Source organism: Pteropus medius, unplaced genomic scaffold (assembly GCF_902729225.1).
Source record: "Pteropus medius unplaced genomic scaffold, Ma_sr-lr_union100, whole genome shotgun sequence".
Lineage (NCBI taxonomy): Eukaryota > Metazoa > Chordata > Mammalia > Chiroptera > Pteropodidae > Pteropus > Pteropus medius.
This window is the reverse complement of record NW_024347207.1, coordinates 14,774-31,611: the sequence shown is the minus strand read 5'-3', so window position 1 is coordinate 31,611 and position 16,838 is coordinate 14,774. Positions and strand designations below refer to the sequence as shown.

General features: G+C 36.7%; 1 protein-coding gene and 1 pseudogene across 1 annotated transcript in view; both read right to left on the bottom strand.

Annotated features, from left to right (window-relative positions):
- The window catches only part of COX16 (cytochrome c oxidase assembly factor COX16), a 39,676-nt gene extending 23,976 nt beyond the window's left edge, over nucleotides 1-15,700 (bottom strand). Inside the window, exons 1-2 of the mRNA XM_039876974.1 lie at nucleotides 15,290-15,700; nucleotides 6,454-6,549 (exon numbers count right to left, since the gene is read on the bottom strand). Of these exons, the coding sequence (XP_039732908.1) occupies nucleotides 6,454-6,549; nucleotides 15,290-15,439 (246 nt within the window). The 5' untranslated portion in view covers nucleotides 15,440-15,700. The remainder of the gene's footprint in view (nucleotides 1-6,453; nucleotides 6,550-15,289) is intronic.
- LOC120614173 (uncharacterized) lies at nucleotides 8,393-8,511 on the bottom strand (annotated as a pseudogene).
- Nucleotides 15,701-16,838: the final 1,138 nt, after the last annotated feature.

The window sequence follows — 16,838 nt, the reverse complement described above, 5'->3', positions numbered from 1 at the left end:
CCCAGTTCCTGTGACTGATCAACAAATTTAATTATAGTAAATACAAAGTTCTTTTGTAATTGATAGTGACTTGCATTTAAAAACATACTTCACTCTCTTCCTTTCCCCTGTGCAAAAAGGAGAACATGAACAGTGAAGGACATTTAGAAACAAGACATAGTGTTTGCTACAATTTGGTTTAGACACAGCCATGCTTTCTTATAATGTTATTACAGTATCATTAAGTGCAACAAGTAAGCAGCTCAAGTGCTTTGTCTATATATAAATATCAATATCAGGAGAGAGTATATGGCAGTTAAGAACCTGGTTCTGATAAGAATTCCTTAAAATTGTCTTCCTTTTGATCACAATCGCCCTTTTGAATGTGAGTGCTGGTCTCAAAGATTTGCAGATAAGAGAAATAGCAAAGGGGCTTACCCCAAGATTAGTAACCAACTCTAAACTTATTATAGGTGAGGGAGAGTGCTTCATAACTCAATCTTCTATTTCTAGGTGATGTTAGAAAAGTACTTTAACATCAAGATCACCAACAAATACTGTGCCACTTTCTGATAATGAGCTATTTAAATTTACAGTAGCTGTATCTTATTTATCTTTGTATCTTCAATACCTAGCATCTAGTAGACACTCATTTTTTGAAGAAAAAACCCTTGCCTGTCCAAAGATAAATTTTGACAAAAATTGACTAGAATAAAATCTTTATTGGCTCCATTTGAAATTATATAAACTCCACTCCCTTACATACTTGACAGCTTAAGTTCCTTATGTTGTTCCATTTCTTTAAATATACCTTAAGTTGCTTATTTACACAATAAAAACAATGTCCAACATCAAAAAACATACTTCTCTACAACTATTGGAAGTAATCTCAGGAAAGCTCATTTAATTGAACTTGATGTTAGGTCTTTCTCAGATTATTCTGTGGCATCCCCTAATTTTGCACGATGCTTGAAATACCCTTAAATTGTCAATCAGTGTTTCTGGTCTTTACTTATTATGGTCCAAAGAGAGAAGATGGAAGTGGATTGAGATAAAAGAAATAGTTTCACATATGTTCATGTAGTGTATACATTCACAGACGTAAGTATGAGACAGAAAGACCGTCTCTGCAACAAACTCTTTAAACTGGGCTATTAGCTCACCTCTCTGAGCCTTGATTTTCTCATTTCTAGGATGATGTTTTCATCCTAGAATCTTTCTGCTTCCCTTTTTGCTCCAACATCCTACAATTTGGTTCCAATTTAACAGATGCATAACCTGCAACACTCACTAATACATTTTGCTGGAAGTTGGTCAGTCCTTAGCAAATCAGAGGCCAAAGAATGTTCCACTTCTTATTCTACATCTGTTCTTGGGGCAGAAACTTATGGAGAGCTGGGCTCAAAGAAGTCCCAAGTGAAATTCTCATTCTTGGCTGGAGCAATGCCTGTATGTAACTTAAATAGCGTCTAGGTTTAAATGCCATAGAGCATTTTTTACTGACAATGCACACTGGAATCACCTGACGAACTTTATTTTATTGGTGCCTGAGTCTTACCCCACAGAAACTGTATTAAATTAATCTAGGCACAGACTGGGCATCAGAATTTTTATAAGCACCCTGGGTAATTCCAACCAGAAAAAAAGGAGACAATTATTGGCATAGAGCAGTGATTCTCAAACTTTAGCTCCATCAGTCACCTGGAGGGATTATTAAGACACAGATTGTTGGGTGCCCTAATCAAATTTGATTCAGTAGGTCTGGGGTAGAGCCCAAGAATTTGCTTTTCTAGCAAGTTCTCAGGTAATGCTGATGCTTTTGTCCAGAGACCTCACTTTGAGAACCACTGGCAATGAGGAAATAACATTGATGGGTACATGTGAAGTCCTGAGTTTAAATCCTGATTCTATTATTACCACCTATGCAATCTTAGGAAAATAATTTTATTCTCTTTTCTTTAGTGTCTTTATAACAATACTTAGATCTCAGAGTTGTGAAGCATGAACAAATAGTGTTACCAATTAAGGTTTAGTACAGTACCTGGCACAGAATGCAGTAACGAATGTTAATTTCTCTTTTCCATTATGTGGCTAGATGGTGTGATTAAGTTAAATCAATAGCACAGATTAAAACTTGGCAAGAAAAGAGAATTGAAGCAAACAATGTCTTTTTAGAATTAAATGTATAATACACAATGATAAACGTAGAGAAGTGTTTTAAGAATATGGTCTTAAAAATACTTTCATTTAAAAAATTTTTGAACATAGTAATTCAGGTGGTAGGAATATTAGATACAACCTATAAAGTGACAGCAACATTAGATTGAATTTATAAAGAGCATGAATTTTTAAATGATCTATAATGGACTCTGATACCTTATCAAAGTCTTCTACAGAAACAGAAATAATTGAATAGCGTATCTGCCTAAAACTTTGGTATATGGATCTTTAAATGCTATTTAATTACAAAGAAAACCTAAATTATTAAAGTGCATCAGAATTCCTATTATCAACCAAAGCAAAGCTCCCACCAACGATGGGATAGGTGTTCTTTTAGTGTACACATACCTACAAATAAACTCGCTTTCCTTCCTGTTTGCTGTTTTGTTTCACTTTGTATGTCTCGGGTCCTCTCAGGTATTAATGTCCAGCCCAGCCCTGAGATGAATCCTGGGAGGAAGCAGGCCCACTGCAGAAGCTGTCGCACATTCCTCCAGATACAGGGAAGGCATCAGAGGTTGTGTCTTCAAAGTGGGGTGGGTTGAAGTGAGAACTGGAATACTTGTCAGTGTTTCTCTGTGAAACCTACAAGTGCAATTGTCTAAGTGAGTCTCAAAGGTGCGGCCTAAATCACATCGGGATTGTTCAAAGCAAATTTCTCCCTATATGAATAGTTAACCCAGAGGCAAGATCTTACTGGGGTTTTTATTTTTAAAAGGCTTCCCTTTACACTCTGGCCTCATGTCATTATGTAACATCTTTCTTTTTCTGAATTCCTAAAAGAAAGTGATGGTTGTCTGCACATCTTTGTTACTGCATCGTGTTCTCAATAGTATCATTTATTTTTGTTTTCAGCTTTTACCTAACCTGATCATATACTTTTAACTTATTTATGAATTCTCCTAACTACACTGTGAGCTCAAGAGTCCTTAACTTGTCCCCTTCTTCCATGGAACTTTCTCAATTGTCTCAATTCTCAGTAACTGTTTGTGTTCCCTTTTGCTGTCTGCAATATAAATTCGACACCAACTTACATTGCCCTGCCTATATAGCTAATTCCATTTTTATACATATAGGTGTTCTCTTCCCAACTGGAACTCCCCCCAAAAAAACCCTTTGGGGTGAAGGCTATACGTGTTTCACTTCTTTGTAAAAGTATCTTAACAAAGCTGATGTCCAATCAACATTTGTAAAATACTAGATCATCCATGCTAAAAATCAGACACAACTGGTTGCCTGAGGGAAAATGCTCGCACTCTTACTGTCAAGATTATATAAGGCCTATAGTCTAATCAGTATCTTTGTAGGATGGAAATGATTTTTTTTTTTTAATGATTTTCTTAAAGCCAGAAAATTAGCCTTGGTTTAGTCCTCTTTAGTGCTTTAAAATCAACCTTCAATACCACATGAACATGATGGTTCTTACCTCATTAATAACCTTAGTATTCCCTAGCATCTATTCACTTATATCCTTTTCTCAAGGTTTCCCTAAGAAACATCCACCAGACTTCCTTACCCCCTGAAAAAACGAAACTCTTTTTTTCCCCATCCCTGCAAAATGGTTTATTCACTAAAAGCCATAACCAGTGTGTAGAGGCTTTCTAAAAGACTAGCAATCCAAACTCTCTAAACTTAACTGAATCAAAAACAAAGCTGTTTCCTGCCCATTGTGACAGGAAGCAGTTCCTTCTCGTAAATTTTGCCTGTTACTAGAAACCAAAAAGACTGGTGGATAGTCTGAAAGGGCTCAGGTGCCACCTTGGAGGCACTATCCTTTTTCTTTTGAGTTTTTCTTCCACTGGGTTGGTTTGGCCCCATCACTACAGCTCTGACCACAACCATTCCAGCTGATCCTTTAACAGGACTATGAGGTATCAAAAAAGTCACTAAGGTAGACCAGAGAGTGGTAAAATTTATCTTAAAATCTGTTTTCGAACAGATTGACTTGCACAAAGCAGGATTATGGCATTTTTACCTCAATTTCACCTTAGTTATTTTGAAAAGAAATAAGATTTCTAAGATTTTCAATTAGTTGCTTCAGTTTTTTCCTTTTCTTTTTTAAAAAAATTATTTAGATTGGGTGTCCCATAAGACTCACTCTCTCACTCCCACTGTATATGAAATTCTTCAATTAAGATCATTGCTTACATCGGAAACCTAGAAACCAGAGTAGCTTCCTACCTCTTTAATTCTCCATATGGCATTACTATTATACTATCATATATGCATATAAACGTACATATGTGTGTGTGTGTGTGTGTGTGTGTTTTAAAATATGAAAATGCTCTCTTCATTATCTTTTGTTTGATATAGGCACCCAAGTATGTAGTCAGAAAGTAAATAAAGGCCACGAAAACTTCCCAAGGAAGATCATTAAAAAGAAAAATCCTCTCTTCCTCTTATATTACACAGCTGGCCTTTGAGGTATGCCAGCTAAGAAAATAGTTATCACCCAAGGTGATGGGAAGACTGGACCTTTCCCTCTTTGGGTTGTAGCTGAATTTCTATTGGCGGTCATAGTAAAATATGTAACTCGTCATTTGTGCTGAATCTTTTCTTCAGCTTTCCTTCAAACAATGCCTTTACTCTCCCATAAGAATACGAAGACTTGGAGACTTTGAAGAGCAAGGTTCTGGCTGGGAAGCAGTCTCTTTAAATCATGTGTTACCTATGCAGAGAGGGGGAAAGATATGGGAAATGGCAGGGGAGGAAAGTGAGAGAAAGGAAGAAATGTATCTCCACTGGGCGCACTAGAGGAAAAGCAAGCTTTTCAAAATTTTTGCCGGTATCTCATGAAGACCCAAGCTGCTACCATGGTGAGGGCAAAAACTGGCACCAGGACCATAGCTATGGGAATACCACTTGGCTCTCCTTCACCTCGATGTCCGATAGGCCCATTCTGCACCTGTAACTGGAAAGGAAAGAAAAATGTGAACTCTAGTGATCAATGTGTGTTTAAAACTGAAATGTCTGGTTGACACATTATCTGGGTGTACAGTCTCTAGATTACCCAAAGCTGCAAACACAAGAACTATCTAGCAGTAGGTGTCTTCACTGTTTGTCCTCAATTGACAACATCAGTGTCATCGATTCTTTAGAAATAAAATAAGTTTGATGCGGAGGCATTTAACCTTGATGTGCTACTGATCTAAAAAGAGACCCCTGAGAGCAAGTCAGATAACCTCCTTCTGTTTTTGTACTGCCTCCACCAAGCTCTATGTGTATCATATCAGGAATATGAAGACATGTGATAAAGCTTATTGATCCTATAGGAAACCTGGAAGTTATTAGGCAGAGTTGGGGACATCCATCTTCCTAAAAATGTTGACTTAGAAAGATCGTCAGTCATTGGAGTGCAATAAAAGCAGGTGTGGACAATGTTATTTAAATTATCTGTTATCTAAGCATAAACTGCACCCAGGTAATGCCATTATTTAGAAATACTTTCCGTATGTCAAAAGGCACACACTCCCTCCTAAGATGGGGTCATGTCCTTCATCTCTTATTTTGTAGTACTAGACACAGCTAAAGGTGAAACCTGTATGGAACAGGTAAATAAGCATAAAGAAATCACATCCAAGCATCAATTTAAGAGGGAATAACTTTAAAGGCACATTGAACCTGTTTTGCAAACACGTTCCAAAATCCTTCCTATGGGAAGAATTACGTCTACCCAGGAATCTTTTCCCATCATCCAAATTATAAAACACTGGGAACTAAGAAGTGGATATAGGGATAGGTGCTGCCTTGACTGAATTCTGAATTCCATTTCTGTTTTCCTGGAGCTCACCTTTGAGCATTAGAGCTTTGGTCAGGAGAGTCACCAAGTTGATAATTAAAGGGTTCATGGCAGTGATAGGGAAAAACACATAGTGAGTGGGTATGAGAAAACCCACCTTTATACTTAGAGTTTTATAAGTAAGAATGTTGAACGGCAACATGTTTCCTTCCATACTGAAAAAAAAAAAAGATTCTGGTTGTAACTTTTCCCCATTTATTTTAATTTGGTTGTCAAGCTTTATTTTGAAGGCACATTACCTTGAAGCTAGGACCTGGTTTGCAAAAATACAGTTATGAATTCCCTTTGATGATAAGTATAAGTCCCAGAAGACCCCTGCCTATGCCAGTCAAACACTTCAAAAGAGAGTGAAAGAAAAAAAACCCAAACATATCACTGAAGATTATACCACAGGGTTTATTCACAGAACAGTACAAAAACCTGATGCCAGGTTTCTGGCTGCGGATGACACTTACCCTGTGCTGCACTCTCAGGGACACGGCATAGCCTGCATTACGAAAGAGGTCTACAGCATCCTGGTGTAGCAGATTCTTTAGGTCTTGGCCATTTACCTGTCAAAAACAGCAAGGAAAAGTAGTAAGAGGCAGAATACAAACTCTCTTAAGTCAAAGATTTACTCTCATGTGACCAAACATTTAAAAAACAAACTCCTACAGAGTAAATCCCAAGGGTTAGGAGAATGGGTAAAGTTACTCAGAACTCAGTATAACTTTTCATTTTCAAAGCTATGTTCTCCTAGAACTTAGGTTCCATGGGCCATTTGAAGAGCATCTAAGAAAAACAAAAAAGTGGTTGCTCTTTCATCTTAGCTCCTATAGCCCATCTTGACACTTGGGAGTCTGTTCTTGTATTTATATGTCTTCCATGAGCATCGGCCTGGCTCCTGATGGATAACATGGTCTAAGTTTATTCCTAATTCATGGTATTGCCAGCTACAACTCTAGAAATATAACTATGAAACTCTCCCACTATTTATTTTGATGTGGTACAAATCTCTTATCCCATTCTATCATTGTTGTTCTATTATGAACAATTGCCCTTGATTCCATGGATTCTCCTATCCTCCTTGAGTTTACTAAAAACCATATTCCTGTGATAATACAAACTCCTAAAAAAATGTTTCAGTGTAGGTCAGTCCTACTATTTAGAGGTGAGAGATGTGAAGGACTATTGGTATTAACACTATTTTAGTGCCAGGGCTGACACTGGCCACAAGAGATATCTATCCTATACGGCACTCAGTGACAGAGCATAGCCCACTTTATGCCAGATCTACATATCTTTTATACGTGTCAATGTCATCAGCAACGACAGCAGCAAGAACATCTATTTATTTGGTAGGTCTGTGCTATATGTTTTACATTAAGGAACTATCTAATTTAATTCTCACAATAATCCTATGAGGTAGACATTATCATCTTGTTTTCACAGATGAAGAAACTGAAGCTTAGCAAGTTTAGGTAATTTACCAAAAGGCATAATAAATGTAGGAGTTAGGGTTAGGGCTTTTAAATACCAGAAGGAAGATCAAAGTGGCCTGCGTTTTACTGTTCCTTCTGCACTATTCCTCCACCATGGCTCATTATTCCCTGCTCAGCTGAAACTCGAGCTGTTGACTTATTCAACCCTCTCACCTTCCTTGCCACAGTCTTCCTTCTCCTAGAGGTTCATAATAGCCCCTCCACTCTATCTCCTGCCAGTATCCTTGGTGAATTAATCTAACAACACTGTGGCCTTGTAGACTGTCTACCTTCCCAAATTAATAGTTTCTAGCTCTATTCTGTTAGTCACCAACTACCATAAGCCTTGGACTTCAATATTAGGCTTGGTTCAACTTCAATATCTCAGACTCTTAAAAACTGACCATAATTTCTACTCCCCTCACACTTCTTATTCCTCTCCTGAGGAGCCTCTTTATCCTCATCAATGCCTTTAACCTTTTCAGATTTTACTTGCATCCTTACCTATCTAGGAGTTCCTGTTGTTATTTCAACAAAGCACTTGGTAAAATATAAAAATTCCTTGTCCCCATGATCTTCTGCCATCTTTCCAGTACTGGGCAACACACTGCATTTACCTTCTTTGTTATCGAGTTTAATAATCCTAGAGAAAAACAGACAGTCACACACTCCACTACAGATCTATGCTAGATGACTTCTGCTATACTCTTACAACCCTTCCATCATCTGGTGAACTCTCTTATAAATACCCAGTGGTAGCTGTTCCACACCTTTTCTACCATCAAACTCCAATTCCAATTCCATCTCTCTCTAGGCAGATTCCTTTGCCTTTTCTTTCTTTTTTTTTTTTTGATTTTTAGGTGAGGCAACCTTTGGTTGACCTCACAGATTGCAAGGACCTTGTCAGCTTACAATCCCTTATTTTTCATTTTTTACGCTACAGCACCTGGTCTTCCTAGGTGGTCTCCCATCCAAGTACTAACCAGGCCCGATCCTGCTTAGCTTCCAAGATCAGACAGGATTGGGCTTGTTCAGGGTGGCATGGCTGTAGACTGCCTTATCTTTCTTGAGAATATTGAGAACTTCTTACAAACACTTTCTCAATTTTCTTTCCTTCCCCCTAAAAGTATGATATCTTCTCACTGCTACTTCCTCTTTGTGTCTGAATTATTTCCTTTATGAGGCTAAACCATCTACTAGTGCTCTAGATCATATTCCTTCTAGCTTCCATACAGAACTTAGTCACTTACTCCTCTCGATTCCTTAATTATTATCACCCTCTGCTCCTTCTCAACTAAATTTATCCTCATCTATAAAGAAAATACAAATATTTCTTGGAATCCACTATCACCTTCTTCTCATCTTCTCTCCTCTTTCATTGCAAAACTTGTTTAAAGAACTGTTTGTATGCACTGCCTCCACTTCCTCAGCATCCCTTCACTCCATTCTCTTGTAATCTCATAATAAATGAAATGAGAGAGAAGAACATGCTGTCCCGCAGGACAGCAGTGAATTCCAATCGCCAGATCCTATAGCCCTTTTTCAGTCTTCAGACCACCTCCTCCCTTCTGCAGTTCTCTCCTGTCTTAGCTTATGAATACTGAGCCCTCTTAGGTCTCAAACTATTCCTTTCCCGATTCCTTTTTACTTCTTTCTTACGGTACGTAAATATTCCTTAATGGCAGTTGTCTTTTGTCCTCTTTAGCTTTTCTCCCATGTGATCTTTCACAATTTCAACTGTAGTCTGCAAAACAACCCTCAAATTTTTATCCCTACTTCTGGATTTGCCAATTTCCTCCTGGTTGCCTGTACTTGAATATTCTGCTATATCCTAATTCAACATATCCAAAGTCTCTTTATTATTTCCCACAAAACCAGACTATCCCAACTTCCTTCTTAGTCCTCAGACTAAAATTTCGATATTTTAAAACTGTCTCCACTCTGTCAATCTTCACATACAATATACTGCCAAATCCCGTAGTCTAATAACAATGACTTTCCTCATATGCTATTTAATTTTTATTACCTCTCTCTTTAGGCTGTGGATATTTTTAGCTGAACTTCTGTAATCACCTCTCTGACTTACTTTCCTTTAAGTCCTCCCCCATTCGAACCTATTCAAATACTATATCTCCAGACCAATCTTCCCCAAGTACAATTCTGTTTATGTCACTTTATGACTCAAAACAAAAATAGGAACAGGAGAAGAAAGAGTGCATGCCTAATTTCTCATTCTGGTACACGAAGTCCTAAAGGAAATAGCTTGAAATTATCTTCTCAGTTTAGTCTCTCACTACTCCCTTTCATATATCTTCTGCTCTAGCTAAATCATATAACTCATAATCCTGGGATATAAAACATATATTCTTACTTTCATACCTGTGCTTAAGCGATATCCAGCATCTGAATACCTTTCCCTTTTAAAAAATTCTATTTATCTTTCAAGATTGATCTTAAATTGGGTCAGTCCTGCTACCCATAGTGTAGGAATGAATACAGGGTTTTCTAGTTAATGGGCTTTGATTTCGTGCTATCAAGCCATATTCTGCTTATGTCTTTCTTTTCTTTTTTGGTAGATGTGTCACAGAGAAAGAACTTTAGGATTTCTCAATTGCGTCATTCTCAGTGACTCAATTTTCTAGTTAATTCCTGGGGGAGAGAATAGGTGTGAGACCACTGATTGTAGTGACAATATTCAACTAATCTAACCCATGGGAAAACTGTATTTCTCATTGTAAAAAAAAAAAAAAAAAAAAGAAAAAAAAAAAAAAAGAGGTATTTCTTTTCCTACAGAGACAAATAAGGTAATGATGCATTCATGTCAATGAATGCCAAAGATGTCATAGCTCAATATCGGAGCCAGGTTTCATAGTAATATGAATGCAAATGGGAGAACTGAGTCACTAATACGACACTCAATGGCAGGAATACTGAGTTCAAAATCATCTTTGCCATAGTAGTGAGTAATAATTGCCAGCAACCACTGCATATTTATTATCATCTCTGGAGTTGTCTATTCATTTTACATGTATTAACTTATTTAGTCTTCACAATGGTCCTCCTATAAGTTAGGAGCCCCATTTTATAGGTGATAAAACTAGAGAGGCTATGCACTCGAGTATAATAAATGTCACATGATCTCCCGTAAGAATATACCCCGCAAGCCATAACTACACAAAGCCTGACTGACATAGTCTCAATATTACACAAAGCTGAAAGGCCTGTAGTCTATTAGCAGCTTTATCCACCAATGACCCAGTGTGTAATCTTGGTCATCACCTGAGCTTCCTTCTGCTAAGGAAAGAAAGATATTTGGTGACATCAGGCAAAAGAAGGTGCTATACAGGGCATAGGCAAATTATGCCAATTATGCCTTCTGATCCTCCTAGTTAAGCCTAAAGGTATTCTAACATAAGAGGACTGTTACCCTAATTGCTTTTTTAAAAAAATAAAACTCCCAAACAAGGGGCCTTTTAGAAATGCAAATGGAATTTCATTTTTAAAGAACCATTTCTCACTCTTTTTTGATGTAAACCAGCCCCATAAAACAAATCATGATTCTTTCTTTCTTGACAATGTCATCTCGCTCCAGAGCCAAATTTGCTTTCCAACATCTACCTCTTCTTAGCATTTTCACACATTCCAGGTCATATTGACTAACCATCACGTTCTGTAGGCTTTACCCCTAAATACATGTAGAATCCATTCTCTTTATCACCATCTTTCTTAATAGAGACCAGAGGGTCTCAAAGTGTGGTCTCAGACTTAGCGGCATTAGCACTAACCTGGAAACTTGTGAAAAGTGAAAATTATTAGGCCCCATCCTACCAATCTATGCTTTCACAAGCCCTCCAGGGGATTCTGAAGTTTGAGTTAGCTCAACCTAAACTGCCTGAAATGGCCTTCTAACTGGTCTCCACACCCAGCCTACTTAATCTATTTAATACATATTCTATGCATCCACAAATTTCATCTGTGATTTTCCATTTACTGGAGTTGTGATTTTTCAAATATGGGTCTATTGACCCATTACAGAAGATAGTGAAGTCAATTCAGTGGATCAAGACCAGTATTTAATTTTTAGAAAGTGAACTTAGAAGAAAACACAACATATCAGAGAGTATGTAGAAGAATTATTATTTTGTTAAACTCTGCTTCGAGTGTGTGTAAACATCTACTTCCTTTTACAGGTCATAATTTAAAAGGTCTGAAAGACAGTAGCCTTCAGTAGTGCTTCTCAAACTTTATTCACACTTACTCAGATCTGGTTATAATGCAAGCTGAGGAAGGTTCCTGAGACTGCATTTCTAACAAGTTCCCGGGTGATGGCCAGATGGTCCTTGGACCTCACTTTTAGGATTAAAAACTACTGAGAAATCTTAGAACACTACTAAACTTGCTACTTCAGCTTCCTTAATGTATGGCACAGTAAGTTCTATTGAACTTAAGCTATGGCAGATTTGTGATATGCTAGAAAATTTTGCTGACTAAAATGTTCAGAGACCTGGGCTGGTAATGTTCTAGTTAACTGAAGGGGAAACACATAATTTTTTTTGCCTTAACTATGGCTGTTAGCAGTCTTTAGAAATTAGTTTTCTATTTCTTGCCTTAGGTAATGAGTAAACTGAGTTAAAATTTGTTTTCTTTAATGATTAGTAATTTTGAATTGCCTCAGGATAATCTAACATTATCTCAAGATAATGTTAAGAGTTACAGCAGCTCTAAATATAGGATAATATAAATGTAGATGTATAAGATGTGAAGAATGGGCTCAATTTAAGAAGCAATAACCTCAGATTTCACTCTGGATATTTTAATTTTTTACCAAGATCCTGAAATGAACTGCAGTTTTGGGGAAGAGGGTCTCTTTTATTTAACAAAGTTGAAAGAAGAAAAAAAAATTATCCAGTTCCAATTAATCATCAGGCCCAACCAAAAAAGTTATGCTATAATTCATTCACAGAGCAACTAACTTACTAGATGCTCACTCTTCATAAAAATGTATAGTTCACTGAGGATTGACTATTCTTGACTATCCACCTCCCTTCATTTAGGCAGACACATGGGGAAAGTAAGAAACCTAGACAGCTTACTTTTTTTTTCCCCACAAAAATAAAATTTCCCCAGGTTCCCTGATAATCTATACAATATTATACCATCCTCACCATCAAACACAATGAACTCTGAGTGAGAAATCCTCAGCCCTCATCTCAATTTCAGGTCTGTTCTGCTATATGTAACATCTGTGTTTGTTTCATGGTTATCAGATGTAACAGGGCCTTAAATATCATTTACAGTCATTAAGGAAATTTCTTTCTTTTTTTTTAGTTTAAACCACCCAGTGTTCACAGAAATTTAAATTTCACGTTGGATGTGAAAGGGAAAACTACATAATAAATCATACAGTTATTTAATTTTAGAACTTGAAATTAAGACAAAACATGGGCATTTAGGGAGAAATAAAAAGATTAGTCAATAATAACGCCCAAGAAATCTAGATCACTTAATGCTACTTCTATTAGTTATCTAAATGGATATGTGCTAAGGAAGGGATATAGTTTGATTATCTAACAAAAGTTAAAAGATATATTTACATATCTTTTAAATATATGGGGCATATTTTATAACATGGAAAAATAACCTGTGTGAGAATAGGAAAGCTCATAAAGAATCAATGGAAATATAAGCTAATAAATAATTTAGCATCACTTTAGAGAGACTCCAAAGCCAATAATAAGTGAATACTCAAGTATATCAAAGGGATAAAGTGAGTTAAACATGGATGCAATCATTTAATGGTTAATGTCTAACAAGTTCACTTAAGAATAAAGAGGGAACAGGATGATGAGACAAGAGAGGCATTATTTCTTAAGGATCTAAGAAGAATAATTTTGGAGCAAACTCTTGGAAAGGAAACTGGAGTCAAAGAATATAGACCTGGATAGAATGGAGAGAATATGCTGGCCTTTTCCTTATACATGCTTCATCTTATTCTCTTTCTGTCTTCTTTATTTCTCTCCATATCTGACTTGCATTTTCCCCTCTTCTTTCACATGTCTTTGCCTTAATTGGCCAGAACATAAACTTAAATCATTTTTTATGTTATATATATATATTTGTAATAGTAAATATCTTGTATAGACCTTTGTAATACTTCTTGTATTTTGATAAAGTGAAATTCTCTTTGCTATAAATTTTAAAGTCAAGTGAGATGAGCTTTTTAGACATCTACTTTTCTCCTCATTGGCATTTATCTCCTACCCTTTTTAAAAACTTGAGTGGTCTTCCAATTATTTTTTTCTCTATGAGACAATAACCCACATAAGAAAGGCTTCTCGTCTCAGCTTATATCTAATAAATTCTCTCACATTGAGGTTTGTCTTTTTTCTAATTCTACCCTTTATAGAAAGATTAATTTCAGTTTTTATATAAAACCATACATAAAATCTACTAATTCACCATGTAACTTTCTCTTTAGGATAACTAATACTAGCTCCTCATTTACCTTTTTGGAGGTTGTATAGAATACTGTATAAGCGTACAGGTTCCAAATTCAGACAGACCAAAGTTTTAGCCCTCTGCCACTTACTACTTGTGTGACCTTGGGCAAGCTGCCCGATCTTACCAAGACTCAGCTTCCTTAGCTGCAAAACAGGCATAATAATTGTACCCACCTCATAGGGTTACTACAATATTAAATCAGTTTAAAGTTCTCCGCATATTGCTTAGCATATAGTGCTCAAAAACTTCTAACCATTCTCATTTTTCAATAACCTACCTTTAACCAAAGCTTTTTGAATAATACTGCTATTTTTAACCCTGATACTTTTTAAGTCTCTCTTGTGTCAAAATATTAGAATGCATAGTTCCTAAATACATGCTATATCTTACTTTAACAAACTACTCTCAAGTTTTCCTTAACGTACCACTCAATTTGACTTCATGTTTTTAGAATGTCCTTCTCCTGGGAGCTATAGGAAATAATCTGCTTCTTAACTTCTCAATGTCCTTTCAGATAAAAGGTAGATTATCATTGTCTCTATCTCAATGGATTAATAAATACGGTCTAGAAGCTTATTGTACTGAGAGCAGCAAAAGGGTCAGTGAGAAGGACTAAAATGTGATATTACCATCCATGATACTCTATATTCTGGATCGGCCAACCTTGCTGGGTTTGCCTTAATTTGTAATTTGTTAAATATACACTGAGTACTGTGCTAGAATGTAAAAGGTTAAAAAAAGATCTGGTCCCTGCCCTTGAGGGACTTCCAGATAATAATAAAATTAATGGTTACCGTGTAATAAGGGTATTACTACATACATTAGCAGAGTAAAATGGGAGCACAGTGGACAGACCTCCAAATCAGATTACATTTTAATTTTTTACCTTAATAATGGGTGAAAAGGGGCTCTGAGTCTAAAAAGACCTTCCTTTTTTGCTGCTTATGGCATAAAGGAATACATATTAGTATTTTAATCAACAAAAGACAAGTGATAAGTATAATGAAAGAATGACAAAAATTGTGGGTTTTAAATGCCTCCCCCATCTGCAAGTCCCTTACCTCTCACTGTTTCACAGTTTTTGAACTTGGGTAAGTAACTTCACATTCTGGACTTAATTTGCTTTGTCTATCAAGTGAGGTAATATCCTCCATACATTATGGTAGGGCTGGAAAAGATGACTGATCAAGGTCCCTCCCATTGAACTCTATAATTTGGATAGTTCCAGATCCAAAAAGGCAGGCAGGAATCTTCCCAAGGAAAGGACTAGAAGTAGGAACTAGGGTCTAGGGAGCAAGGGACAGTGAAGGAGGCCGAAGCCAGTTCTCACCGAAAGGATCTTATCACCCTCCTGGAGCCGCCCATCCAGGGCCGCAGCCCCATTCTCTTTGATGCGGCTGACGTAGATGCCACTGTCATTGGAGATATACTGCTGATCTGTCCCACCGACGATGTTGAAGCCCAGCCCTGAGAAAATCATGGAGGAGTTGTGAAGGAGATAGGGATGAAGAAAAAGAAAGGGATTAAAGAAGAAGAAGAAAAAGAAAGGAGAAAGGCCTGGTGGAGAGGGGAGGCTGGTGAGTCAGTGAATAGTATCATCATAGAGGTCCAGATTACCTAGAGTTGCCCATTCAGACCAGGTAGAACTAAAAATACAAACATGGCAATCAATATGGTTTGTTGAATATAAAAAGAAAGATCTATACTAACTCAGAGAAAGAATAATGGTGATTCTAAGACGAGCGTCTGCTCACACTTAATTCTGATTCTGTTTGTGGGATTCAGAGGACCCAGTTCATGACCTTCCTGCCAATAATGTAATAGGGTTAGCTGTGTTCATGAGAAAAAACCATGCTTTCAACTAATTAGCAAATGAACTACTCCTAATCAAACTTTCTCCTCCATACTTCTCTTCCTCCAACCTTTCGGAGAATTTGTGTATGATGGTGTTTCGGAAGAAACAGTCTTGGAAGTTTCATTTATTCTTTTTTCTATTTTGAGTTGAGGGGGTAGTCTTATAGGTGCTGGCAGGAATCTTGGGAAACAGAAAAGTAACTGATGCTTCATAATAGGACTAAATCATCAAATTCACTCCTCTTTCCTTTTCTACCTCAAGTGCAAACCACATTCTTGGGTATAGTAATTGCCAAGTTTTATTTACGGTAGCAAACTGACTACTCAGTGATTAGCAACTCCCCATTTTCCCCTCTCCCTAGCCCCTCACAATCACCATTCTATTCTTTGCTTCTAGGGGTGACTATTTTAAACAAGCATAAAATTTCAGTTACACAAGATTAGTAAGTTCTAGAGATCTGATGTACAACATTGTGCCCATATATAATAATAATGTATTATAATATACTTAAAAATCAGTCAAGAGAGTAGATATCATTTAAGAGCTCTTACCACAATGAAATAAAATATTTTTAAAGAAGAAAACCGACCACCAAAATACTATTTCCATGTACTAACCACTACATTGTAGGAGGGATTTCACTTTACGAAAACCATTGTTATGAAGAGATTTTACCTATGCACTGACAAAAAAAAAAAAAGAAAGAAAGAAAGAAAAAGGAATTTCCCTAGGGTTTCCTAGGATTTTATGTCTGGTAATGTAGAATTCAGAGCCACAGTGCAAAAAAAGAAAGAGATAGTTTGGAAAAAATTAAAAAACAAAAATCTGGTTGCACAACCGGAAAGAAGAGCCATAATCACTAGCCTATTACTGGTTTCAGTATACCTCTGATCCTCAGCTTCCTTTTCTGTAACATAAGGGTTATAAATGCTGCCCTATCTCAAAAGGTAATTGTTACATGAAATCTGAAAAAATCCTTATAAACTACATAGTGGTTGCTGTATTTAGTAGCTGTACGAAGAAT